At 40.0% G+C, this 25,560-nt stretch overlaps 2 protein-coding genes across 5 annotated transcripts in view; both read left to right on the top strand.

Annotated features, from left to right (window-relative positions):
• TCAF1 (TRPM8 channel associated factor 1) overlaps nucleotides 1-17,185 on the top strand; it is a 52,718-nt gene extending 35,533 nt beyond the window's left edge. For 3 of the 4 annotated variants that reach the window (XM_064372523.1, XM_012447553.2, XM_064372528.1), the window contains exons 3-9: nucleotides 4,970-5,964; nucleotides 6,254-6,351; nucleotides 7,467-7,680; nucleotides 8,329-8,568; nucleotides 9,480-9,817; nucleotides 11,255-11,505; nucleotides 14,451-17,185. In XM_064372523.1, the coding sequence (XP_064228593.1) occupies nucleotides 4,970-5,964; nucleotides 6,254-6,351; nucleotides 7,467-7,680; nucleotides 8,329-8,568; nucleotides 9,480-9,817; nucleotides 11,255-11,505; nucleotides 14,451-14,460 (2,146 nt within the window). In that variant the 3' untranslated portion in view covers nucleotides 14,461-17,185. Of the gene's footprint in view, nucleotides 1-4,969; nucleotides 5,965-6,253; nucleotides 6,352-7,466; nucleotides 7,681-8,328; nucleotides 8,569-9,479; nucleotides 9,818-11,254; nucleotides 11,532-14,450 lie in introns of all 4 variants that reach the window. The other variant, XM_012447554.2, reaches the window with a different exon arrangement.
• Nucleotides 17,186-17,395: 210 nt separating this feature from the next.
• TCAF2 (TRPM8 channel associated factor 2) overlaps nucleotides 17,396-25,560 on the top strand; it is a 45,543-nt gene continuing 37,378 nt past the window's right edge. Inside the window, exon 1 of the mRNA XM_012447550.3 lies at nucleotides 17,396-17,410. Within this exon, the coding sequence (XP_012302973.2) occupies nucleotides 17,404-17,410 (7 nt within the window). The 5' untranslated portion in view covers nucleotides 17,396-17,403. The remainder of the gene's footprint in view (nucleotides 17,411-25,560) is intronic.

Raw genomic sequence — 25,560 nt, forward strand, 5'->3', positions numbered from 1 at the left:
CCTTTGGCAGTACAGAAACATTTTAAAAACACTTGAAAAACAAAGAAGCTCTCCTGTATGAGGTGTCTGTTGACCCCTGCTGGAAGGTGTCTCCCAGTCAGGAGGCATGGGGGTCAGGGACCTACCTGAGGAGACTGTCTGTCCCTTAGAGTGCTGCACTGGGAGATCCGCTGCTCTCTTCAGAGCCAGCAGCCGGGAAATTAAGTCTGCTAAAGCTGCACCCACAGCCGCCCTTACCCGAGGTGCTCTGTCCCAGGGAGATGGGAGTTTTATCTGTAAGTCCCTGACTGGGACTGCTGCCTTTCTTTCAGAGATGCCCTGCCTAGAGAGGAGGAATCTAGAGAGGCAGTCTGACTACAGGCTTTGCAGAGCTGTGGTGGGCTCCGCCCAGTCTGAGCTTCCCTGAGGCTTTGTTTGCACTGTGAGGGGAAAACCGCCTACTCCAGCCTCTGTAAAGGTGGATGCCCCTCCCTCCACCAAGCTCTAGCATCCCAGGTCAATTTGAGACTGCTGTGCTGGCAGCAAGAATTTCAAGCCAGTGGATCTTAGCTTGCTGGTCTCTGTGGGGGTGAGATCTGCTGAGGTAGACCACTTGGCTCCCTGGCTTCAGCGCCCTTTCCAGGGGAGTGAATGGTTCTGTCTCTCTGGCATTCCAGGTGCCACTGGGGTATGAAAATAAGCTCTGCAGCTAGCTTGGTGTCTACCCAATGGCTGCCCAGTTTTGTGCTTGAAACTCGGGGCCCTGGTGATGTAGGCACCAGAGGGAATTTCCTGGTCTGTGGGTTGCAAAGACCATGGGAAAAGCATAGTATCTGGGCAGGAGTGCACCATTCCTCACAGCACAGTGCCTCACAGCTTCCCTTGGCTAGAGGAGGGCGTTTCCTGACCCCTCATTCTTCCTGGGCGAGGCGAAGCCCCACCCTGCTTTGGCTCTCCTCTGGCTGCACCCACTGTCTAATCAGTCCCAATGAGATGAGCCAGGTACCTCAGCTGGAGATGCAGAAATCACTGGTATTCTGCATTGATCTCACTGGGAGCTGCAGACCTGGGCTGTTCCTATTCAGCCATCTTGCCAGCCACCTCAAGACTTATTTTCTTTCCATGTATGAAAATTGGGATTATCTGTTTGGCAATTACATTTTTAGTTTAATCAGTAACTTTTTAGAGTAGCCTGTCCCAGTTATTTAAGAGAGAGGCAATATATCTTCTTAGGACTTTCCAATGATAGGCAGTACTTACTTAGAACATTCTTCTCTATTTGTTGCTGCTGTTCCCTTGGGAGTTTAGTTGTTCTTCTCTTTCGTGTTGTTAATTTTCATCAACTGTTTGGTGGTTCTTGTCTATTTAAATTTTAAATTACATTTAAATCCTAAATTGATCATTATGGGTTACTGCAGAACATTTTCACGGGACAAATGATAATCCTTGGTCCTTTATTCTCCTGATCTTCTCTTTCATATGTGTGCAGTTAGATTTTTCTGTAATCAATCAGATTCCATTTGATTTATATTTTTAAAAATGTTTCCACTATCCCAGTTTGCTCATTGCACCCTTCTCAAAATCCAGTGCTATAATGGATTTATTTATTTATTTATATTGAGATGGAGTTTCACTCTGTCACCCAGGCTGGAATGCATTGGCGTGATCTCAGCTCACTGCAACCTTTGTCTCCCGAATTCAAGCAATTCTTCCACCTCAGCCTCTTGAGTAGTTGGGATTACAGGCATCCGCATTATACCTGGCTAATTTTTGTATTTTTGTAGAGATGGGGTTTCACAAGGATTTTTTTTTTTATTGCATTTTAGGTTTTGGGGTACATGTGAAAAACATGCAAGGTTGTTGCATAGGTGCATACGTGGCAGTGTGATTTGCTGCCTTCCTCCCCTTCACCTATATCTGGCATTTCTCCCCATGCTATCCCTCCCCAACTCCCCACCCCCACCCCCGCTGTCCCCCCTACTCCCCCCAACAGACCCCAGTGTATAGTGCTCCCCTCCCTGTGTCCATGTGTTCTCATTGTTCAACACCCTCCTATGAGTGAGAACATGTGGTGTTTGATTTTGTGTTCTTGTGTCAGTTTGCTGAGAATGATGGTTTCCAGGTTCATCCATGTCCCTACAAAGGACGCAAACTCATCGTTTTTGATGGCTGCATAATATTCCATGGTGTATATGTGCCACATTTTTCCTGTCCAGTCTATCATCGATGGGCATTTGGGTTGGTTCCAGGTCTTTGCTATTGTAAACTGTGCTGCAATGAACATTCATGTGCATGTGTCCTTATAGTAGAACGATTTATAATCCTTTGGATATATACCCAGTAATGGGATTGCTGGGTCAAATGGAATTTCTATTTCTAGACCCTTGAGGAATCGCCACACTGTCTTCCACAATGGTTGAACTAATTTACACTCCCACCAACAGTGTAAAAGTGTTCCTATTTCTCCACATCCTCTCCAGCATCTGTTGTCTCCAGATTTTTTAATGATCGCCATTCTAACTGGCATGAGATGGTATCTCAATGTAGTTTTGATTTGCATTTCTCTAATGACCAGTGATGATGAGCATTTTTTCATATGCTTGTTGGCCTCATGTATGTCTTCTTTTGTAAAGTATCTGTTCATATCCTTCGCCCATTTTTGAATGGGCTTGTTTGTTTTTTTCTTGTAAATCTGTTTTAGTTCATTGTAAATTCTGGATATCAGCCCTTTGTCAGACGGGTAGGCTGCAAAAATTTTTTCCCATTCTGTTGGTTGCCAATTCACTCTATTGACTGTTTCTTTTGCCCTGCAGAAGCTGTGGAGTTTGATTAGGTCCCATTTGTCTATTTTGACTTTTGTTGCCAATGCTTTTGGTGTTTTGGTCATAAAGTCCTTGCCTATGCCTATGTCCTGAATGGTTTTCCCTAGGTTTCCTTCTAGTGTTTTTATGGTGTTAGGTCTTATGTTTAAGTCTTTAATCCATCTGGAGTCGATTTTAGTGTAAGGTGTCAGGAAGGGTTCTAGTTTCTGCTTTCTGCATATGGCTAGCCAGGATTTTTTTTTTAAATAAGTTTTGTTTCATTTCAGAAGAGGGTAAGGAAAAGAAGTAAAATATAACTTATTTTTTCAATGTATGAAAGAATTACTTAGCCCCTCCTGTATATAAGTAATGGCTGTTGGAACTAATAGACAGATGTCTCTGAGGGTGCCTCCTGGCTAGACATTGAGCAAGACCTCATGTAGTCTCATTGTTCAGATGAAGTTCTAATAACTCAGTGTCTGAGTCTCAGCTTTGCAGGTTTAACTTCTCTCATCTTGTCAGTATGCTCGTATAAAAATCCTGAAGCTGATGTATTCACTTAGAGCATAGTAGCCCACCTCTTTACTGATTTCACTCATAAAAACAATTAATTTCATGAAATTTGTAAACAAGGCCAGTGCCGGGGCTCATACCTATAATCCCAGCATTTTGGGAGGCCAAGGCAGGAGGATTGCTTAAGCCCAGGAGTTCAAGATCAACCTGAGCAACATAGTGGAACCCCCCCCCCCCATTAAATTAAAAAATCAAAAATAAAAGAGAAAAAAAATAAACAAAACTCTAATTATAAAAACTAAAACACATTTTTCATTTAATTTTGCATACATGTTTAAAGTACTAAAATAAAAAATGAATTTATAAAAAATTTTAGAGTCACCAAATTAAATACAGACTATCCAAAATGTTGCTTGAATAAAATAAATGTTACAAATCTAGAATATTCTGCTTGGCCTAGCCAGTGACGTCTTTCTCTCATTAGGCAGGTGATCATGGGAAGCAATATTATAATCACAGAGCTGTTCGGTAAGCCTCTAATCAGAGCAAGAAGAGACAGTTGAATGATGTTAATGGTTAGTTCTTTATGGAGTTAGACAGTCATCCACTAATTAGTATGGTGGTCACTTTATCTTTAGTAAAGGGTTTACTTGCTAAGAGGACCATAGCTTTCCCACCAGTTAAAGCTCTGCTAGCCATAGAGAGTACAGCACGAATACTGAAAATAAATTGTCCACCTGACCGCCATTTTTTGGTGTTATCTTATAGCTACATTCTACTATGCAATTCCCATAGCTTTACCTAACAAAAGTGACAGAACCAACACTGGAATCTCAGGCTCAGAGAGGCCACTCTACTCCTTAACCCCACCTTATCCAGTGTTCCATCTCATTTTGGCTTTGTGGGCATCTTGAGGGCTTCTAGGGTTGGGTTACCCACAGACAGTAAACAGATGGTGCTGAGCAAAACCTTATAGCATGGTCATGCATCACTCCTTTTGGGCAGGCAGTGGAAAAGTGGAGTTCTAGATGCAGACAGTAAAGTCCTCTTGGGCTCAGGTAACCAGAGGGTCTCAGTAGAGTTGAAGCCAGTCAGTTCCCCTGCCCCACCTTTTGAGATAATAATGATTCTTCTCTAGCACTACTGACTTAGCCTTCCATAGACTTTATTTGTAGGAAATTAGCTGCATGAAATTTAAGAACAAGACTTCTTATAAGGAAAAAACATGATTTCCCATATATATATATATATATATATATGTATAGAGATGTATATACGTGTGATGTGTGCGTGTGTGTGTGTGTGTGTGTGTGTGTGTATGTATGTGGGGGGGATTTAGAGGATTGAAATAAACATGAACTTAAATCTGGAATATTTAAGACATGGTATTGAGTAAACACAGAAGGGCTTCTTTTGCAATTTCCATTGGAGAATTTGTGCTCTAAGAATGAGCAGAGCAGAATTAATGCTGAGTCCCTCTGTCACCCCTCCAACAAGTCTCCATACCCAGTGAGGTCAGATCTGTCCTTTTTGTTCTCCCAACTTTCCCGTAAGAACTAAAAATAACAATATTAGTAAAGCTTACACATCTATAGCACTCACTGTATGCTGTCCACTGTTCTAAGAGCTTTATACGAAACTATACCTCTAATAAATAATGCATGTGTCTTTTGCAGTTGTGAAGATGACCTCTCCGAGGACAGAGAGGAGCTTCTGCATGGGATTTCAGAGCTGGACATCAGCAACTCAGATTGTTTCCCATCCCAGCTGCTAGTGCATGGGGCTTTAGCCTTTCCTCTAGGGTTAGATTCCTACCATGGCTGTGTTATAGCGGCTGCCCGCTATGGCCGGGGCCGGGTGGTTGTAACTGGCCATAAGGTATTATTCACTGTCGGTAAACTGGGCCCCTTTCTGCTCAATGCTGTCCGCTGGCTAGATGGGGGCCGCAGAGGCAAGATTGTGGTGCAGACAGAGCTGAGAACCCTGAGCGGTCTGCTTGCAGTGGGGGGCATAGACACCAGTATCGAGCCCAATCTGACCAGTGATGCCAGTGTCTATTGCTTTGAACCTGTGAGTGAAGTGGGGGTCAAAGAACTGCAGGAGTTTGTAGCAGAGGGTGGCGGGCTGTTTGTTGGAGCCCAAGCCTGGTGGTGGGCCTTCAAGAACCCAGGAGTGTCCCCTTTGGCTCGATTCCCAGGAAACCTCCTCCTCAACTCCTTTGGCATTAGCATTACAAGCCAAAGCCTCAATCCAGGACCCTTTCGTACTCCTAAGGCAGGGATAAGGACCTATCACTTCCGCTCCACCTTGGCCGAGTTCCAGGTTATAATGGGCAGGAAGAGAGGAAATGTGGAAAAGGGCTGGTTGGCAAAGCTGGGGCCAGATGGTGCAGCTTTCCTGCAGATTCCTGCAGAAGAGATCCCTGCCTACATGTCTGTGCATCGACTCCTGAGGAAGCTGCTAAGTCGATACCGGCTCCCAGTAGCAACCCGAGAGAACCCTGTTATCAATGACTGCTGCAGGGGTGCTATGCTTTCCCTGGCCACAGGGCTGGCCCACTCTGGAAGTGACCTCTCTCTGTTAGTCCCAGAAATTGAAGATATGTACAGCAGCGCCTATCTGCGCCCCTCGGAATCTCCTATCACTGTTGAGGTCAACTGCACCAATCCAGGTAACGAACAAGAGTTGGGAGCTCAGTATTATGGGAATCAGGGAATGGGAACAGGCTGACTTCAGCAGTCCATTTCAGGGACCCAATCGTGTCCAGAGGGCAGTCTCCATCCTTTACCATGAACTTTGAAGAAGATAAGGGTTAGGATTTTAAGTACTGTTTGGAAGAGTTGAATCAGGGCAGTGTGGAGGGGGAAGATATGTACTTATGAAGGGTCTCTGGTGACGGTGGGTGAAGATGGCATCACGGAGGAGAGATAAAGTCTGTCTGTCCCTCCTGCTTTTGGCAGGTACCAGATATTGCTGGATGAGTACTGGACTCTACATACCTGGAAGGCAAATTATAGAAGTCTCATTGCCTGAAGCTGCTGCCTCTGCTGACCTGAAGGTAAGGCTATGCCCTATCTCACCATGTAATATGGAACCCAAAGGCTCTTCCTAGCACAGTCAGTATCTAATTCAATTCTCACAAAGCCCTACTGGTAATACAGAGCAAGTGATTTTACCCTTGTTTTAAGGATGAGGTAACTGAGGTGCAGAAAAGCTGATTATTGATTGAAATGCATAGAGCTAATACAACTAAGTGCCCAGGACTCAAACCTAACTAATTTCTGGTTCTTAAGTTTTGTGCTTTTGACTTATGTCCTAGAGTAGGGAATAAGAGAGGTATCAAATGGAAGATAACCTAGCACAGAGTAGGCATTCAATAAATCTGAGTTTACTGTTCATCCCTATATCCATTCCCATGGTAGCACAAGGTCTTTCTGACTTCAGCCTCCTCCCCAAGACACCCAAGACCATTTCTCGATTGCCCAGTTCACCTTCCCTCTTTCACTTTCACATAGAGATACACCCCACTTGCACAATTTGTCTTCTGTCCTGCTCTATCCCCCTTGAGGGTCACTGTGATGGTTAGCCTCTATTCTGTGCCTGTGCCTATCCTGGAACTTGGTTAGCATAAACCCAGGGAAAAGAATCCTAGGACCCTACCAAGTACCTGCCCAGAAAGAGAGCTTGGAGAAAGGGGAGAAATTGAATCAACCCACCACTAGCTTAGCCAGATCACATCTCCCACTGGGCCTTCCCTCTGATCAGCAAAATGCAGGGTTCCCTCTGCTCCATTCTGAATGTCAGAACCACCACCATGAGCTAGGCAACTGAGTGTTCTGTTTGTTAGCAACACCAGGGGACTGGGCATGGGAGTCAGCCCTCCTCAGAATTGGCCTTATAGGTTACACCTGGCACTCCTCATATTAATGTCTAACATGACCCATTGTGGAGCTATTTGAATACCTTGGGAATATATTTATACATAATTCAGTCCATATCCCTCAAGGAATGCTCCAGTTTGATGGGGTTATCACACATGGTTCATCAGTGGTGGGAAGGTTGGGCTCGCTTGGAGTCATGGCTGAATGACCCATCCTGAGTCCCTTGCTGGGCTCTCTTCTTCCACCCACTCGTGCCCCATGATGACTCTATGGGGGGGTTCTCTCTGTTCAGATACAGATTGGCTGCCACACAGATGACCTGACCAGGGCCAGCAAGCTTTTCCGAGGCCCACTCGTGATTAACCGGTGCTGCTTGGACAAACCCACAAAATCGATCACATGCCTCTGGAGTGGACTCCTCTATATAATTGTACCTCAGAACAGCAAACTGGGCTCTGTGTCCATCACTGTGAAGGGGGCTGTGCATGCTCCATACTACAAGCTGGGTGAGTGGAAGCCCTGGGTGCCCTTGAGGGAAGGGGAAGAACTGGGATGAGGACTCCAGAGAGCATGGGAATCCAGGAGGTGACTAGAGCCTGTTTGGTGCAGAAGGAGAGAGACGCGGACTATCGGAGGAAGGAGGGTCAGCTTCCTTAGATTCAGCTTTGGGGTTGTACAGATAAAGACAAAACCACATCCTTGGAGACTTCATAGAAGAAAGATAGAGAAAAGGGATATGGCCTCAGCAAACTAACGCAGGAACAGAAAACCAAACACCATGTGTTCTCACTTATAAGTGGGAGCTGAACAATGAAAACACATGGACACAAGGAGGGGAATAACACACACTGGGGCCTGTCAGTGGTGTGGGTGGGGAGGGCAGGCAGTCAGAGGGAGAGCATCAGAATAAATAGCTAATTCATGCAGGGCTTCATACCTACGCAATGGGTTGATAGGTGCAGCAAATCACCATCACACATGTTTACCTGTGTAACAAACCTGCATGTCCTGCACATGTATCCCAGAACTTTAAAAGTTTTTTAAAAAGAGGAGGGATATGGCAGTTCATGACTCCAGTTCCTGGAGTCCAAGTTGTATGTCGTGATGTAAGGGATTTGGGAAAGTATTTCAAGCTCCATGGTCTCTCTTCCTAGGGGAGACAACCCTGGAGGAGTGGAAGAGGCGTATCCAGGAGAATCCAGGGCCCTGGGGAGAGCTGGCCACAGACAACATCATTCTGACTGTGCCAACCGCAAATCTTCGTACTCTGGAGAACCCTGAGCCGCTGCTCCGCCTCTGGGACGAAGTGATGCAGGCTGTGGCGCGACTGGGAGCAGAGCCCTTCCCTTTGCGTCTGCCACAGAGGATTGTTGCCGACGTGCAGATCTCAGTGGGTGGGTACTGCGAGCAAACCCTCTATGCATGCTGCCTCTGAGTGCCTTCCGGTCCTTCATCAGCCATGCGGTGGGCAACTAGTAGCAAAAACATTTTTCTAGCAAGACATATAGATGTATCCTTGCTATTTAAATGGGAAGGAAATGTATATAAAATATATTATAAACTGTTATATATATATATAACTGATCATATATATATGATATATATATATATATAATCAGTTTAGGTCAGCATGTCAAGGACATCAAGAAATGCCACCTGAGCTTTCACAGGCATCCATCAGGGACTTCAAGCCGGTAAAAATGGCAGAGGGCCTTGACCTAGGTCAGAGTTGTTGGGTTAAAACAGGGAATTTTAAAACTTTAAGAAGACACTGAATGAAGCGATCTTTGCCTGTGGGCCAAGGAACATGAAAAATGAGGGAAATATACAGACAATAAAGAACCGTGGGAATTTCTCACTTTCTTCTCTTACACAGATGTTCATTATAAACTTGTGTCAATGTGGCAAGTCCATATCTGGACAATGAGAGAGGAGCTATCCTTAAAGAGCTTTGAATTTTGAGAAAAGGTTATAGTGACACAGATTTACATGGATAAGGCATCCTCATCAAATTAGAAAATTGAACGGTAATGTGAATGGCTCCTTATATGTAAGCTGCGTCTCCTTCTGCAGCCACACTCTTTCGGGTCAGAGTGAAGATGAAGGAATTCTTACAGAATGAGAAGAGAAGAAACACCTAGCAGGGTTGCAGTTTGGGCTGCTTTTCAGAGCTTTTCTGAGTATTATGGTGTGTTGGAATTTGGCTGAGGTTACTGAGTATTTTGGAACAGACACAATACAGAGAATTTTATGAGTTGGATGGGGAGGCCCCTAACTCTCTCTTCCGTCCTTCTGCATTTTCCAGGCTGGATGCATGCAGGGTACCCTATCATGTGCCATCTGGAGTCAGTGCAGGAGCTCATCAATGAGAAGCTCATCAGAACCAAGGGGCTGTGGGGCCCTGTCCACGAGCTGGGCCGCAACCAGCAGCGGCAGGAGTGGGAGTTTCCACCACACACCACTGAGGCCACCTGCAACCTGTGGTGTGTGTATGTGCATGAGACGGTCTTGGGCATTCCTCGAAGCCGTGCCAATATTGCTCTGTGGCCCCCAGTTCGGGAGAAAAGAGTCAGAATCTACCTGAGCAAGGGTCCCAATGTGAAAAACTGGAATGCGTGGACCGCACTCGAAACATATTTACAGGTACTGGGCAAGAATGGTGGGTGAGGGGGGACCCCTACTGTGGGGACCATCAGGGCAATGGTCGGATACTGCTCTACTGGCCTAGAAGACCTCCCATGGCCCCTGTCTGCCACACTAGGATACAGGAGGCTCTGACAATGTCCAACTGTGACAGAATGCTCAAGTGGATTTAATCGCTTGAGCCTCACCTTCCACCCCATAGAGATAAATGATAGTAAATAGAAACCACTGAGAAAAGTTAAAAATGGTAGAGACAAATAAGGTACTATACATATACTCACTCACTCTGGCTTTAAAGCCAGGCATAGCTGAGACTGAAGCCAAACTCTCCTACTTAATAGCTATCTAAAACCAAACAGTCCCTGCCATACACATAATCCATAGTATATGACTTTTTTTTTTCTTAGATGAATGTGCCATCTTCTCATTATGCCTCAGCAGTGCCTCAGAGTCCCCATTATATGGGCGATCCAAGAGTCCTGAGTGACCAGGACAAGGATGTGGCCTTGCCTTTGACCAGTTGTTTAATGCCCGGTTCCCTCCCTGCAATGCCTGCATCAGTTCCTCAGTTCCTGACATGGAACTGGAGAGTTTCATCAACTTGAACTTCAGAGCTCAGTCTCAGGCCAGGCATGCTCTATTCTGGTTCTTCCACCTGCTGGAGGCTTTTGCATTCATTCCCACTGCTGTGAGAATTATGGGAAACAGTCATGGAGGCTCCACTTCAACCCTGTTATGGCTGCTTTGCCCCAGGAACACAAGTTTCTCATTGGTGAAATAAATGTGAAGTTGGTCTGCGGAACTGCTCAAGTGCTTCATAATTCAAGCTGTGTAACTCAACAGCCTCAGGATGGCTGCCTTTTTCAAAAATTACAACTTATTCTTCATTCTAGTTACCCAGACAACCTGCAGCCTTCTACTTTGACCCAACTCACGTTTTTCCCCAAGGGCCATTTTAGTAGCCTTGCAAATTGACACAGATCTATGATTAATGAGGATTTCTTTGTGCCAGGATGAGGTGGAGGTTTCCCTATTGTTGCGGTTTTAGTTTTCAACTCTGAGAGATAAGAGGATTTTTCCAATTCTGCCTATTTTCATTCCTTGAATAATATCCTGTCTCTGTTTGCATTATCTAGTGGAATATATGGATAATGATACTGGTGGAAAACACATTAAGTATTGCAGTTATTACCATGGCTGTCACTGACCAAGTGTCCACTTGGTGTTGAGCACCATGCTGGCCCCAAGGCCCTTCCTAAGATTAGAATGTGGGAGAGCAGGGCATGAGGCCAGTAGGTAAAAAACGGAGAGCAAGTCGGTGATAGATGTGAAGCTGATGGTAAGGGGTTACATACAGTGAGTTCACTTATTATAGTGGTTGTTGTTGGACCCTCTTTTATTTCCAAATCTCATCTGTATTTTTCATTCTCTTTCCAGCTACAGGAAGCCTTTGGTTGGGAGCCATTCATCCGTCTCTTCACCGAGTATAGGAACCAGACCAACTTGCCCACAGACAATGTTGACAAAATGAATCTGTGGGTCAAGATGTTCTCCCACCAAGTGCAGAAGAATCTGGCTCCATTCTTTGAGGCCTGGGCCTGGCCTATCCAGAAGGAAGTGGCTACCAGCCTGGCCTATCTGCCTGAATGGAAGGAAAATATTATGAAATTGTACCTCCTCACACAGATGTAAGGAGTGCCCATCGAGGTGGCAGGTAGAGAGGTTTGGGGAGGTAGGCAGAGGTGGGGATTCACTCCTCTACCTCTGCCTCCCAGGGTCTGGCCTTGTCCTGTTAGTTCATTGCCCTATACCTTATTACCAACTCCTGTCTCAAGGAAGTGGGTTCAGAATGCAGCCAAAAGTGGAATTAGAATTTCTCAGGTACAAGGCCTTCTGTTTCTACATCTTGTTCCTCTGCTCTCAGCTGTTAGATTCCCTCCTGACCCTGCACTGGCCCAGTTCTGAAAGCCTTGGCACCTATTTATATATCAATCCTGGATTCACCATCATAGGCTGTAGCCCAGAGCGGGTAGTTCTCGTCTTGGCATTCTGAGGATTCTCTTTGGGCTTTTGTTTTTTTATCAGTTGTTCCAAAAACTTGACCATAGAACTCAACTGGAACACAAATTTACCATGAGACCCAGACAGCTCCCTGATGGACTCATATACTTTGTGATTGAGCAGTTTTCAAAGTGCTACACAAGCATTCTGGCATAGTGGGAAGAGCCTAGAACTAGGTAGGGTTAGCTCTTGGGAAAGTCATTTCAACTTGGTACCTTCATTTCCTGTGTGTAAAATGGGGATAAAAATTCCTGATGCACAGGGTTGTTGTGGAGGTTCAGACTAATAATTCTGAAGAGGCTTGTGAGGTCTGCAGAACACGTCATCTAAGGGGTTTTTCTCTTTTATGCTGGTCCACAGGATAATGAACTTACTACTTTCCATCCTCTCTCCAGAATTTAAAGGTTGGGATAACTCTTTCTACAGGTAGCTTCCCTGTGTCCAAATCCTGGTTCGTTCACCTGCTAGTTGTATAACCTGGCAATTTCCTTAACTTCTCTGTGACTTAATTTTCTCATCTATAAAATAGGATCTATTTCATAGGATTATTGTGAGGATCACATTTTATAATACCTCCAAAAAGTAATAGAAACAGTCCCTGGCAGGTAGTAGCTGTTGAGAAAATGTCAACTGCCATTATTATTACCTAATTGACTCAATATCCTTTATGAGCTAGACTTTACTTATAGGTGATGTTTACAGAGGCAGTTATAGTTAATCCTAGCCCATCTTTTTATACAGTAACCTCTGAAAGGATTATTCTATGTTGCCTCATGAATCTAAAAGAAGAACTCTAAATTCACGAGTTTTTTTAAAAAAGCTAAAAAATTTAGTTTTTCTTAAACTTAGATTGGTAAAGCTATTTTTAAAAACCCCATTGTGAATTTGGAGCTCTTCCTTGGATTTCCTTACCCAATTCTGTCTTAAAGATCCAATTCCTGGATTAAATCAAGAGTAGATGTTTTGAAGAAACCAGATCAATTCCATGATGACATTTGTCTTTAACAAACAGTGGGTATCTGGTTTCATAACAGCGTTTATATTTCTGTAACACAGATTCAAGACACAATCCCTGTCAAGAGTTACTCACCAGTTTGGCAGACAAAGTCCACACACATAGAGGACTTTACTCTGAAATAATATAATTGGATAGAGTTAACCCAAACTTATTTCCTTTTAATTTTATTCAGAATCCCCCATTTCTTTATAGTTTTAACTAAAGTTGGGTCCCTTGGGTTGATGTTGTATACATCCAGCCACTTTTTCTTTAGTTCACTTTTTATTTTATTTTAATATATCATTTTATTTGCTTAATTGGTAATTGGGTGTATATGTAGACTGTAAGATTTGGCCTATAGAGATTTTTCTTTAGATTTCTTTTTTTTTTTTTTTTTTTGAGATGGAGTTTCACTCTTCTTGCCCAGGCTAGAATACAATGGCACAGTCTCGGTTCACTGCAATCTCCGCCTCCCAGGTTCAAGTGATTTTCCTGTCTCAATCTCCTGAGTAGCTGGGATTACAAGCGCCCACCACCACCCCCAGCTATTTTTTGTATTTTTAGTAGAGACAGGGTTTTCCCATGTTGACCAGCCTGGTCTTGAATTCCTGACCTCAGGTGATCCATCCACCTCAGCCTCCCAATAGATTTCTTTATCATATTATTTGTCAGACCTAGGAGTATTTCTCCTGATTACATGAATATCCATTGTCTAGGTGCTTTAAATATTACACACTGGATATTCATTCAACATTTAAAATAATTGTTATCAATTATTGGGTGTGTACCAGTTATGATACTGGTTCCTGTCTATAGATTGTTTCATTTAATCTTCACAATAATCTCATGACATGGAAACTATTATCACTCCCATTTTATTTTATGAAAGAGAGAACTGAATTTAATGAAGATAAGGTAAATTATCTAAGGCTATATTGCTAATAAGTGGTTGATCTGGGATTTGAATTCAGGCATTCTGGTTACAAAATGGACATTCATAACTACAGTGCTTTGAATGACACAATCAATGGGTAAATAAAGAAGCCAACCAGCAAACCAAAGGATCATTATGTCCCTACTTGTCAGAGCTTTGGCTGCACATACTTACCCATCATCTCCTTTTGTCAGAACAAAAAGTCATTTTGTTTATCCCAAATGACAATTTAAAGAATTTAAGGTAGGCTCCTGAAGCACTTCCCAGTAGATAGTGCTGGGCTGAGCCCTTTAGCATCAGCCAGGTCTTTTAGGTTCTGAGTTGTTCAAAATTCAGTTATTCTTTCTAGGGTACCACAAAAGTGTTTGCTAGATTTTGAATGATGGGCTATTTCAGTGAAGTGCCTAACTCCCAAAGATCCCAAACACTGCATATTCTCAGAGAAGAAATTAGATTCTCCATCTTTGAGAAGAATATTTGTATCCATTTTTCCCTTTTTGAATATATTTTTAGCAGCACATCCCGGGGATATATTTAAAATATAAAGTTATCCATGTTACTTCCCTGTCTAAAAGCCTCCAGTGGGATTTCTAATTAAAGATGATGAACTAAACATAAGTTTACCTTCCCTCCCTTGCCAGGCCCCACTGAAGTTGAAGTCAAGAAATGTAAAAACGGAATTGACACATCTCAGAAAAGAAAACTGATGGGATTTGGTTATAAGTGGAGAAGATCTCAGCACATTTCTGGAAGAGAGAAAGTGAATGAAGCATGATAATGAAAGTGAAGTACCTTTCAGATAGACTATAAGCTGATCTGAACATAACCCCACAGAGACTTGAGCACCTGAAAAGTCTGTCTACTGAAGAATTACTCCAGTTGTAAAATTGAGCCCTATCCTACCCTCCCCCAACTCTTAGGCACAGAACACGGGCAGTCTCCACTATTGATACCAGTTAAAAACTTCTTGTTGTTGTTGCTGTTGTTGTTTGTACAAAGGAATTGAACAAACTGCCTGCAGAGAGGTAAGAGTTGGTGCTCCAGAATAAAATTTCTCTTCTAGTAGAAATAAGTGTCCCTACCCCGAGTCAGTCAGTGAATTCTCTACTGACAGTTTAAACCTCCTACTGAAGTACTGTTGCCTTCAGGTATAGAATAGGTTTCCTGAAGAAACAGACCTAACCATACAACAGCAGAGGAAACCCACACCAGCTGTTATAGAAGTCAGGAATTATGTTGATTCTTAAATAGGAATGGTGAGCTGGAAATTCCCAGACATGGGTGGTGGGGAGAAATCACCAGGTAGAATTAGGGGCCTTGAAAATATAAAAAAAATAACAAACTTTGAGGGACACAAAGACAATGTGGAAAAAATAATTTTAATTCTATCTTCAGAGAGATTTGAGGTGTTTATAAGATGAAAACAGGATACTACCAAAAAAAAAAAAAAAAAAAAACCAGAAAACTCAGGAGTTTGAGACCAGCCTAGGCAAGATGGCAACACCCTGTCTCTACAGAATACTTTTAAAAATTAGCCAAGCACAGTGGCATGTGCTGGTGGTCCTAACTGCTTGGGAGACTGAGGTGGGAAGATCACTTGAGCCCAGGAGTTCAGGGCTGCAGTGAGCCATGATGGTGCCACTGTACTCCAGCCTGGGGGACAGAGTGAGAGACCCTGTCTCTTAAAAAGAAAGAGAAAACTGAGAATAAGAACAGCTATAAGACTGCTAAAAGGATTCGGTATACAATCTGGAAAATAAAGTTGAGGGAATCTCCCCAGATACAGAGCAAAAAGAGATAGAAAATATAAAGAAAGAAAAGAGACATAGACAATCAATATTTAATGTTAGGAGTTCCTGGAAAAGAGGACGTAGATAATGTAGGTGAAGAAGTAAAAAGAAATGAAGAACAGAGCAAGCTAAGTCTCCAGATTGAGAGGGCCCAATACAATCTACATCTAGACACAATTTTGTAAAATTTTGGAATATTAAGGATAGAAGGAAGATATTAAAGTGGCCAGGGAGAAAGCAAATGAGGTCATCACTATTAGCTCAACAAAAAAAAAAATGGGTCAGAAATAGACTGCTAACAGATTTGTCATCAGCAAAAGTGAATGTCAGAAGTCAATGGATCAACATCTTCACATAGCTTATAGAAAATTTCTGTATCTAGAATTTTATAGTAAGGCAAACTGTCAAGAAGAATATCTAAGTGAAGACATTTTCTGACAGACAAATTTTCAGAAAGTCTACCTCCTTTGCACCCTTACTGAGGAAGTATCTTGAGGAAGTTCTTCAGCAAAATGAGGATGAAAACCAGGAAAGAAGAAATGGGATCCATAAAACTGTGGACCTTACTTAGGATGTCTCATTCTAGAGTGATAATTATCCAAAAGGATGTCTTACTCTAGAGTGACAGCTATCCATCAGACTAATTTCAGATGAGAGCACATTGTCTTGGGCTTTCTGGGAAGAATGTCCATTCAGTGCCATAGACAGTATCACTGAAGAGCTGGAATGCTTGAGAAGATAATTTAGTCAAGAAAAAAGAAAGACAAATCAACAATATGTGAAAAAATTCAGGTCCAATTGTAGAGCAAAAAAAAATGAGACATGATTTTGAGTTATTCATGAAGAATAAGAAGAGGCTTGATAGGTACATTTCCTTTTCTATGGCACAGGCATGATAACATTGGGTGTGTAGGGAAGAAAATATCCTAGCTTGTACTGGGCTCTCAGTAAGAAGCATTTAAATTGCCAAAATAATGTCGATATCATTTGTTAGTATTTAGTGTTCAGATCAGCCTATTGACAATGTATGAAAAGCTTCATTTTTTATATTCAGAACTGAAGTTGAAAGTAATGCTGACAAAGAAAAAGAAAGCAGAGATTGAGAATTAGAGGAAGAGTGGTGGAATGAAAGGCAGAAATACATATTCAAAGTGGGGATGAAAAGATATTCAGTTAATGGAACAAGAACTAGAGGATTAGTACATTGTTCAAAGCTATAAATCAATAGATGTATTAAAAAGTGACGTAACTAGCAAACATTTGGAGAGAGATGGACAAAGGAGAGTGACGATAGTGTAAGTTAAATACTTATCTTTTGTAATGGGGAATTATTAAAGATCGTGTAAAGTCAGTAAGTCAAGAAATTATTGTTCAAACATATTATTTAAAGTTAGAAAGGTAGTTACCAAATGATCTAAAATAATTATCATTAAATACATTTCCTCTAGGGAATGGGACTAGATTTGAAAAGGGTGGGATGGGAAACTGTGTTTTTCATTTTAAGTCCTTCTGTACTATTTAATTTTTTACCTTGTGCATGTATTAATTCAAGAAAAATTTCAATAAACTCAAAAATCTTCCAGTGACTTCACATTGATTAAGATGTAATCCAACTAAAGCCTTTAACATGGTTTTCAAGGTCCTCAAGTATCTGGGTCCACCTGATGTGTCCAGGCTCATGATATCTCCCCACTAGTCTCTATTTCCAACCACATTAAGTATCTTCCAGTTATTAAAACACACTTCACATTCTTTTGTTTGTACAGGTGTTCCACAAAAAACAAAGCCTACTGCTGATCTTACCATGTCTGGTGAGTAAGCTTACCATCTAGTGGGTTTTTTAATATTTGTTGAATGAAGGAATGTCCAGTAGAGCACTGAATGAAGTTTGCCAACTTCATTCTTTTCCAGGAGGGCCTTTGATGTTTGCCCCTGTTCTGGGAAACATTTCAAAAAGGACCATCCAGGGCCCTAAGCTTTTCTGCATTCCTCTTCATTTGACAGCTTTAATAAGTTTTAGTGTTACATGAGGCCAGCTGGCATCAGAGGATTTCTGTCCACCTGTCAGTCTCCCTGATGTGCTCTTTGCCACTTTCCTTGAACATCGTAACCTGTTTTCAGCTATTTTTAACCCTGTACCTGGGAGAAACAGTCAACTATCTAATGGAAATCTGTAGTCCACTAAGTTCCTTTTTTAAGTTTTTTACTTTTAATTGACTCATAATAATTGCACATATTTATAGGGTATAGTGTAATGTTTTGATACATGTATACATTGTGTGATGATCAAATCAGGGTATTTTGCTTATTTTTCACCTCAAACATTTATCATTTCTTTGTGATAAGAACATTAAAAATCCTCCCTTTTAGCTGTTTTGGAATATAAAATTTAATATTGTTACTATAGTCACCCTACCGTGCAATAGAACACCAGAACTTACTCCTGCTATCTAATTGAACCTTTGTACCTGTTGACCAGTCTGTCCCCATCTCCCCTGACCCACTACTGTCCCAAGCCTCTGGCAACCACTATTCTACTCTCTACTTGTATGAAATCAACTTTTTAAATTATACAGTCCACTTTTGTGTGAGATTGTATGGTATTTGTCTTTCCGTGCCTGGCTTATTTTACTTAACATAATGTCCTCTGGGCCCAATGACAAAATTTCTTTTTATGGTTGAATAGTATTCCATTGTGCATAAATGTCACATTTTCTTTATCCGTTCTTCCACTGATGGAACTTAGGTTGATTCCATGCAGGTATTGTAAATAATACTGCAATAAACATGGAAATGCAGATATCTCCTCCATATAACTGATTTTATTTCCTTTGGATATATACTCAGTGGTGGGATTCGGATCATATGATACTTCTATTTTTAATTTTTTTAGAAACCTTAATTCTGTTTTCCATAATTGCTGGACTAATTTACAACGACATATCAAACTTCCCCTTTCTTCACATCTACACCAGCATTTGTTATTTTTTGTCTTTTTGTTAATAGCCATTCTAACTGGACTGAGGCAGTATGTCATTATGGTTTTAATTTGCATTTCCCTGATGATTAGTGATGCTAAACATTACTATGTCTTCTTTAGAGAAAGGTCTATTCAGGCATTTTGCCCATTTTTAAATGGCATTATTTATTTTTCTGCTATTGAGTTGTTTGAGTTTTCTGTATAGTCTGGGCATTAATCCCTTGTCAGATGCATAGTTTGCATATGTTTTCTCCCATTCCTTAAGTTATCCTCAATCTGTTTGCTTCCTTTGCTGTACAGGAGCATTTTAGTTTAATATAGTAATATTTCTCTATATTTGCTTTTGTTGTCTGCTTTTGAGGTCTTATTCAAAAAATTCTTGCCCAGACCAGTGTCATCAAGTGTTTTTCCCATGTTTTCTTCTAGTATGCTTATGGTTTCAGGTCTTATATTACAGGCTTTAATCAATTTTGAACTGATTTTTATATATGGTGAGAGATGGGGTCTAATTTTATTCTTCTACATGTGGATATTCAGTTTTTCCAGTGCCCTTTATTGAAGATTCTGTCCTTTTCCTAATGCATGTTGTTGACACTTTTGTTAAAAATCAGTTGGCTGTAAGTACATGGATTTATTTCTGTTCTGTATTCTGTTTCAGTTATTGATGTGTCCAGGTTTATACTAGTACCATGTTGATTTGGTTACTATAGCTTTGTAGTATATTTTAAAGTCAGGTAGTGTGGTGTATCAAGCTTTATTTTTGCTCAAGATTGCTTTGACTATTTGAGGTCTTTTGTGCTTCCTTAGAAGTTTTAGGATTTGTTTTCTATTTCTGTGAAGAATAGGGATTGAATTAGTAAATTGCTTTGGATAATATGGACATTTTGACAATATTAAATTTTGCAATTTATTATCTTTCCATTTATTTGTGTCCTTTTCAATTTATTTCATCTGTGTTTTATAGTTTCCACTCTAGAGATCTTTCACCTCCTTGATTAACTATATTCTTGGGCATTTATGTATAGTTATTGTTAATGGATTGTTTTCTTAATAGCTTTTTTAGATAGCTTGCTATTAGCATATAGAAACCCTACTGATTTTGCATGTTGTTTTTGTGTCCTGCAACTTTATTGAATTTATTTATTCTAACAGTTTTTTTGTGGAATCTTTAGCATTTTCTAAATATAAGATCATGTCATCTGCAAACAAGGACAATTTGACTTCCCCCTTTCCTATTTGGATGCCTTTCATTTCTCTTGCCCAATTGCTTTGGCTAGGACTTCCAGTACTACATTGAACAAAAGTGGTAAAAGTGGCATCCTTGTCTTGTTGCAGATCATAGAGGAATAGCTTTCAACTTTTTCTTTTTCAGTATGATGTTATCTATGAGCTTGTCATTTATGGCCTTATTATGTTGAGGTATATTACTTCTATATCTAATTTGTTGAGAATTTTTATCATGAAGGCATGTTAAATTTTATTAAATGTTTTTTTCTTTGTCTATTGAAATGATTATGTCATTTTTGTCCTTCATTCTGTTAATGTGATGTATCACATTTATTGATTTACATATGTTGAACCATCCTTGCATGCCTGGGATGAATCCCACTTGATTGTGGTGAATTATCTTTTCAATATGCTGTTGAATTTGTTTCACTCTCATTTCATTAAAGATTTTTGCATCCATGTTCATAAAGGAGATTGGCCTGTAGTTTTATTTTTGTGTTGTATCCTTGTCTGTGATTGATAATGTTGGCCTCAGAGAATGAGTTTGGAAGAATGTCCTCCTCTTCAACTTTTTAGAATAGTTTGAAAAAAATGAAATTAGTTATTCTTTACATATTTGTTAGAACTTGGGAGTAAAGTCATCAGGTCCTGGGCTTTTCTTTGATAGGAGACTGTTTAGTACTGATTCCTTCATGTTACACATTATTGGCCTGTTTAGGTATTTTATTTATTCACAGTAGTTCAATGTTGGTAGGTTGCATGTGTCCAGGGATTTATCTATTTATTTTAGGTTTTCCAATTTATTGGCATATAATTGCACATAAAAGTCTTTTATGATCCTTTGTATTTCTGTGGTATCTCCTTTTTCATCTCTGATTATATTTATTTGAGTCTTCTCTTTTTTTGTTAGTCTAGCTGGAACATTTGTTTATCTGAACCAACTCTTTGTTCTATTGACTTTTTATATTATTTTCAGTCTCTATTTCACTTATCTCTGCTTGATCTTTATCAGTCCTCTCTTCTAGTAGTTTTGGGTTCAGCTTGCCCTTGTTTTTTCCTTGAGGTGCCACATAAAGTTGTTTATATAAGATTCTTAAACTTTTTTGATATGGGCATCTATTGCTATAAACTCCCTCTTAGAATAGCTTTTGCTGTATCCCATAGGTATTGGTACATTATGTTTCCATTTTTATTTGTCTCAATAATTTTTAAATTTTCTTTTTAATTTCTTTATTGATGACCTGGTTGTACAAAAACATGTTGTTTAGTTTTCATATATTTGTGTATGTTCCATAGTTCCTCTTGGTATTCATTTCTAGTTTTTATTGCATTGTGGTAAGAGAAGATACTTGATATGATTTTGATTTTTTTAAAATTTCTTGAGATTTGCTTTGTGGACTAATATATATTCTATCCTGGAGAAAGTTCCATGTGCTGTTGAGAAAAATGTATATTCTGTAGTTGTTGAGGGGAATGTTTTGTAAATATCTGCTGGGTCTATTTGGTCTAGAGTGTAATTATATCTGATAATTCTTTGTTGTATTTTTTATCTGGATGATCCATCCATTGCTGAAAGAGGGTACTAAAATCCTTTTTTATTTTGTTGTAATTTTTTTCTCCCTTTAGATATCATAATATTTACTTTATATATTGGGTGCGCTGGTGTTGGGTGCTCATAAGCTTATAACTGTCCTAAACTTTTGCTGAATTGATTTCTTTATTATTATATAATGACCTTCTTTTTTCTTTTTACAGTTTTTTATTTAGTCTATTTTGTCTGATATAAGCATTACCACCCCTGCTTTCTTCTGGTTTCCATTTTCACAGGATTTTATTTTCTATTCCTTCACTTCAGTCTATGTGTGGCCTTATAGGTGAAGTGAGTATCTGTTAGGCAGCATATTGTTGAATCTTGTTTTTCCTTTTTAATCCATTCAGCCACTGTATATATTTTAATTGGGAATTTATTTCATTTACATTCAAACTTATTATTGATAGGTAAGGACTTTTGCCATTTTGTTCAATATTTTCTGGTTGATTTGTATATCCTTTGTTCCTTCTTCTCTCATGCTTCTCTTTGTGGCTTGGTGAGGATATTTGTTGTGATAAGCTTTGATTCCTTTCTCTTTCTCATTTGTATATCTGTTGTAATTTTTTTTCTTTGTGGTAAGTATTGGAGTTACATTAAAAACTCTCAACTTATAATAGACTATTTTAAGCTGTTAACAAGTTAACTTTCATTGCATACCAATACTCTAGACTTTCATTCTGCCGCAAATTTACAATTTTGTTGCCTTAATATACATCTTTATATATTGTTTGTTCCTTAACAATTTCTCATAGCTATAATCAGTATTACCATTTTCACTTTTTGGCATCCTACAGAGCTGCATTTACAAAAGAATTTATTATTATTATCTTTTTTTCTTTTTTTGAGACAGAGTCTCACTCTGTCACAGGAGCCAGCCTGGTGGGCCAGAGTGCAGTGGTGTGATCTCAGCTCACTGCAACCTCTGCCTCCCAGATTCAAGCAATTCTCCTGCCTCAGCCTCCTGAGTAGCTGGGACTACAGGCACACACCACCACACGCAGCTAATTTTTGTATTTTTTTTAGTAGAGACAGGGTTTTACCATGTTGGCCAGGATGGTCTCGATCTCTTGACCTCGGGATCTGCCCGCCTCAGCCTCCCAAAGTGCTGGGATTACAAGCGTGAACCACCGCACCTGGCCTATTATTATTTTAAAAATTAGGTCCACTATGTTGCCCAGGTTGGACTCAAACTCCTGGACTCAAATGAGCCTTCCATTGCAGCCTCCAAAATAACTGGGACTGTAAGCACATGCCACAGCAACCAGCTATTTTGGCTTTTAAACTTCATATTAGAGATTTGAAAGATTATGTATCACCATTGCAGTAATGAAGTATTATGAAGTTGATAATGCATTTACCTCCAGCAGTGAGATATATACTTCATATTTTTTATACCAATTATAAAATATCCAATAGTCAAGCATTTCTTGTAAGTTTGGTCCAGTGGTAATGAGTTCCCTCAGCTTTTGCTTATCTGGGAAAGACTATTTCTCCTTCATTTATGAAAAAAAAAAAAAAAAATTTACTGTGTATACTATTCTAAGCTAGCAGTATTTTCTTCTAGTATTTTAAATATATCTTCCCATTCTCTATGGGCCTGCAAGGTTGCTGCTGGGAAATATGCTAATAGTCCAATGGTAATTCCCTTACATGTAACTTGATGCTTTTCTCATGCTGCTTTTAGTATTTTTTCTTTGTCTTTGACTTTTGACAGTTTGGTTATAATATGCCTCAGAGAGGACCTCTTTGGGTTGAATCTGTTTGGTATCCTTTGAACTTCCTGGATCTGGATGTCCATATCTCTTCAAGACTTACAAATTTTTCAACTATTACTTTGTTAAATAAACTTTCTTTGCCTTTCTTCATCTCTTCTTCTTCTTAAGTTGCCAAAATGCAAATATTTGTTTACTTATGGTGCCACTTAAGTGTCTTAGGTTCACACTCACTACAAGGTTTTTTGTTTCCTACTATTTTTAGTTTTTTGGTAGCTGTTCCTTCTCCATCTTCCTTTTTTTTTTCCCCCCTTTACCTCTGACTAGACTATTTCAAAAGGCCTGTTTTCGAGTTCAAAAATTCTGTTTGATCTACTTTGCTGTCAAAGCTCTCAATTGTATTTTTCATTTTATTAATTGAATTTGTTGGCCCCAAGATTTCTGTTTTTTTTTCTCTTTGTTGAATTTCTCATTCAGATCACACATTGTTTTTCCCAATTATTGAATGATCTGTTTGTGTTCTTTTATGTTTCACCAAGTTTCCTTAAGCTCACTATTTTGAATTCCTTTTCAGGCAATTCATAAATTTTTATTTATTTGATTGAGGTCAGTTACTAGAGAATTTTTAAGAATTATTATGTTTCTTTGGCAGTGTCATGTTTCCTTGCTTTTTTAAGTTTCTTGTATCCCTGCACTGGTATCTGTGCATCTGATGGAATAATAACCTTTTCTAACTTTGTAGAGTAGCTTTCATGAAGAAAGACTTACACCTGCAGATGTGTCCCGGCATGTTGGTTGGGTAGGGTACATTTGTTTTTGTTCTGGGTGGATGCAGCAGTGTAGCCTCCATGCAGCTTCTTTAGCTGTAGTTAATGTCAGTGATGCCTGCAAGTACCCCAGTGGCCTTGGCTGCAGAAGTTTGTGTGGCTGGTATGCCTACTCAGCTGCTTGTCCCCTAAAGGCTGGGCACTGGGCTGGTCTGTTCTCTGAGGATCCATGGCTGGTAGGTTCTTCTTGGGTGCTGATCTCTTAGGGGCTGCATAGTGAGCTAGTCTGTGCTCTAGAGAAGTACAGGGCTGGTTATCCAGTAGCTCTGCTAGGTTGCTGCTCCCTTGAAGCCAAGGCACCAGAATGGTTCACACTCACTACAAGGTTTTTTGTGTCCTACTATTTTTAGATTTTGGTAGCTTTTCCTTCTCCATCTTCATTAACATTTCTGTCTGAAGGCAAATATTTGTATAAAAGCCTTTTCTTACCTGAGTTAGCATCTGTCCTATTTTCCATGTATCATAATAGAGATTTATCCTCACAAATAGGAGTAGTTTCCAGATGGCTCAGGTTATCACAGAAATAACCAAAATTATTTTGTCTTCTACCATACCACTGAGTCTGAATTCCTGCAAAGGGAAATTGAAATATGCCATGAGTTTACTTTTCTCTGTTGTCTAACTCCCATAGTCAACTGGAGCTCTCTGATGAGTCTTGGCCTTACAGCCAATCTTCAAAGCAGTATTTATCAGAAATCCTTCCTATCTCTTCTTCATGGGATCAAGCTAATATATTTAGTGCTTAAAGCAATGTCCTCACCCAAGGTCAAAACCTCACCTAATATATGTACCTAACAGGGCAACAGGTAACTAGGGATGGCCTTCAATGTTAACTCTTTTTTTGCCGACAAAAGTAACATATGTTATTCCTTCTTTCAAGACTTTTTCCCTCCTCTGTTCTCTACTCCTTACAAAGCCTTTGTACTCCTACTTGGCTTCTATTTTTAAAAGGATTTCTTTTTTGACCTACATTATTGCAGTCAATCTTCAAGAGGGAGGGAGCAGAAGGTGTTCTTCAGCTTCTCAGAGATCTCTCTTCTAACTACACAAAAAACAACTCACCTCTCAATCAACAGAACTAAGAAATGCTTCCTATGCATTTGGATTCTTGTGCCTTTGAGTGCTATAAAGAAGCATTTCTTTGATAGGAAAGGTTGAGTAGCTTAAGTTATTATTGATCTTCTAGTCTGAAATTGGGTGGGTTTCATAGGTGCTCATTATATTAGAAATAAATAGAATAAAGGAATGAGTAAGTAAGTGAAAGATAAATAGAGGTTGGGTAGCAACTGCAACTTAAAAAAATGTATTGACCAGTGATGACAGTCAGGAACCAAGATTTATCTTAATACAAATACGTGCACCTAAGGGTCATTAAAAAGTTACTTCTGTTCTTAGGAACTCAAATATACATAATTGTTTAAGAAATATGTACATGTAGGTACAGAAAATTATTTCCATGAATTGCTTAGTGACATAAAATTCATTTTTCACATACTACCAAAATTATTTAGTATAAAGTCTGAGGCAGCACTCAAAGGGGGTTAGAGGAGGACAAAATGATCAAATACACAATATAAAAATAATCTATAAGAGAGTATAGAAGAGATCCCACAGGTTTAGAGCG

This window comes from Aotus nancymaae, unplaced genomic scaffold (genome assembly GCF_030222135.1).
Source record: "Aotus nancymaae isolate 86718 unplaced genomic scaffold, 86718_ANA_hifiasm-v0.15.2.pri h1tg000002l, whole genome shotgun sequence".
NCBI lineage: Eukaryota > Metazoa > Chordata > Mammalia > Primates > Aotidae > Aotus > Aotus nancymaae.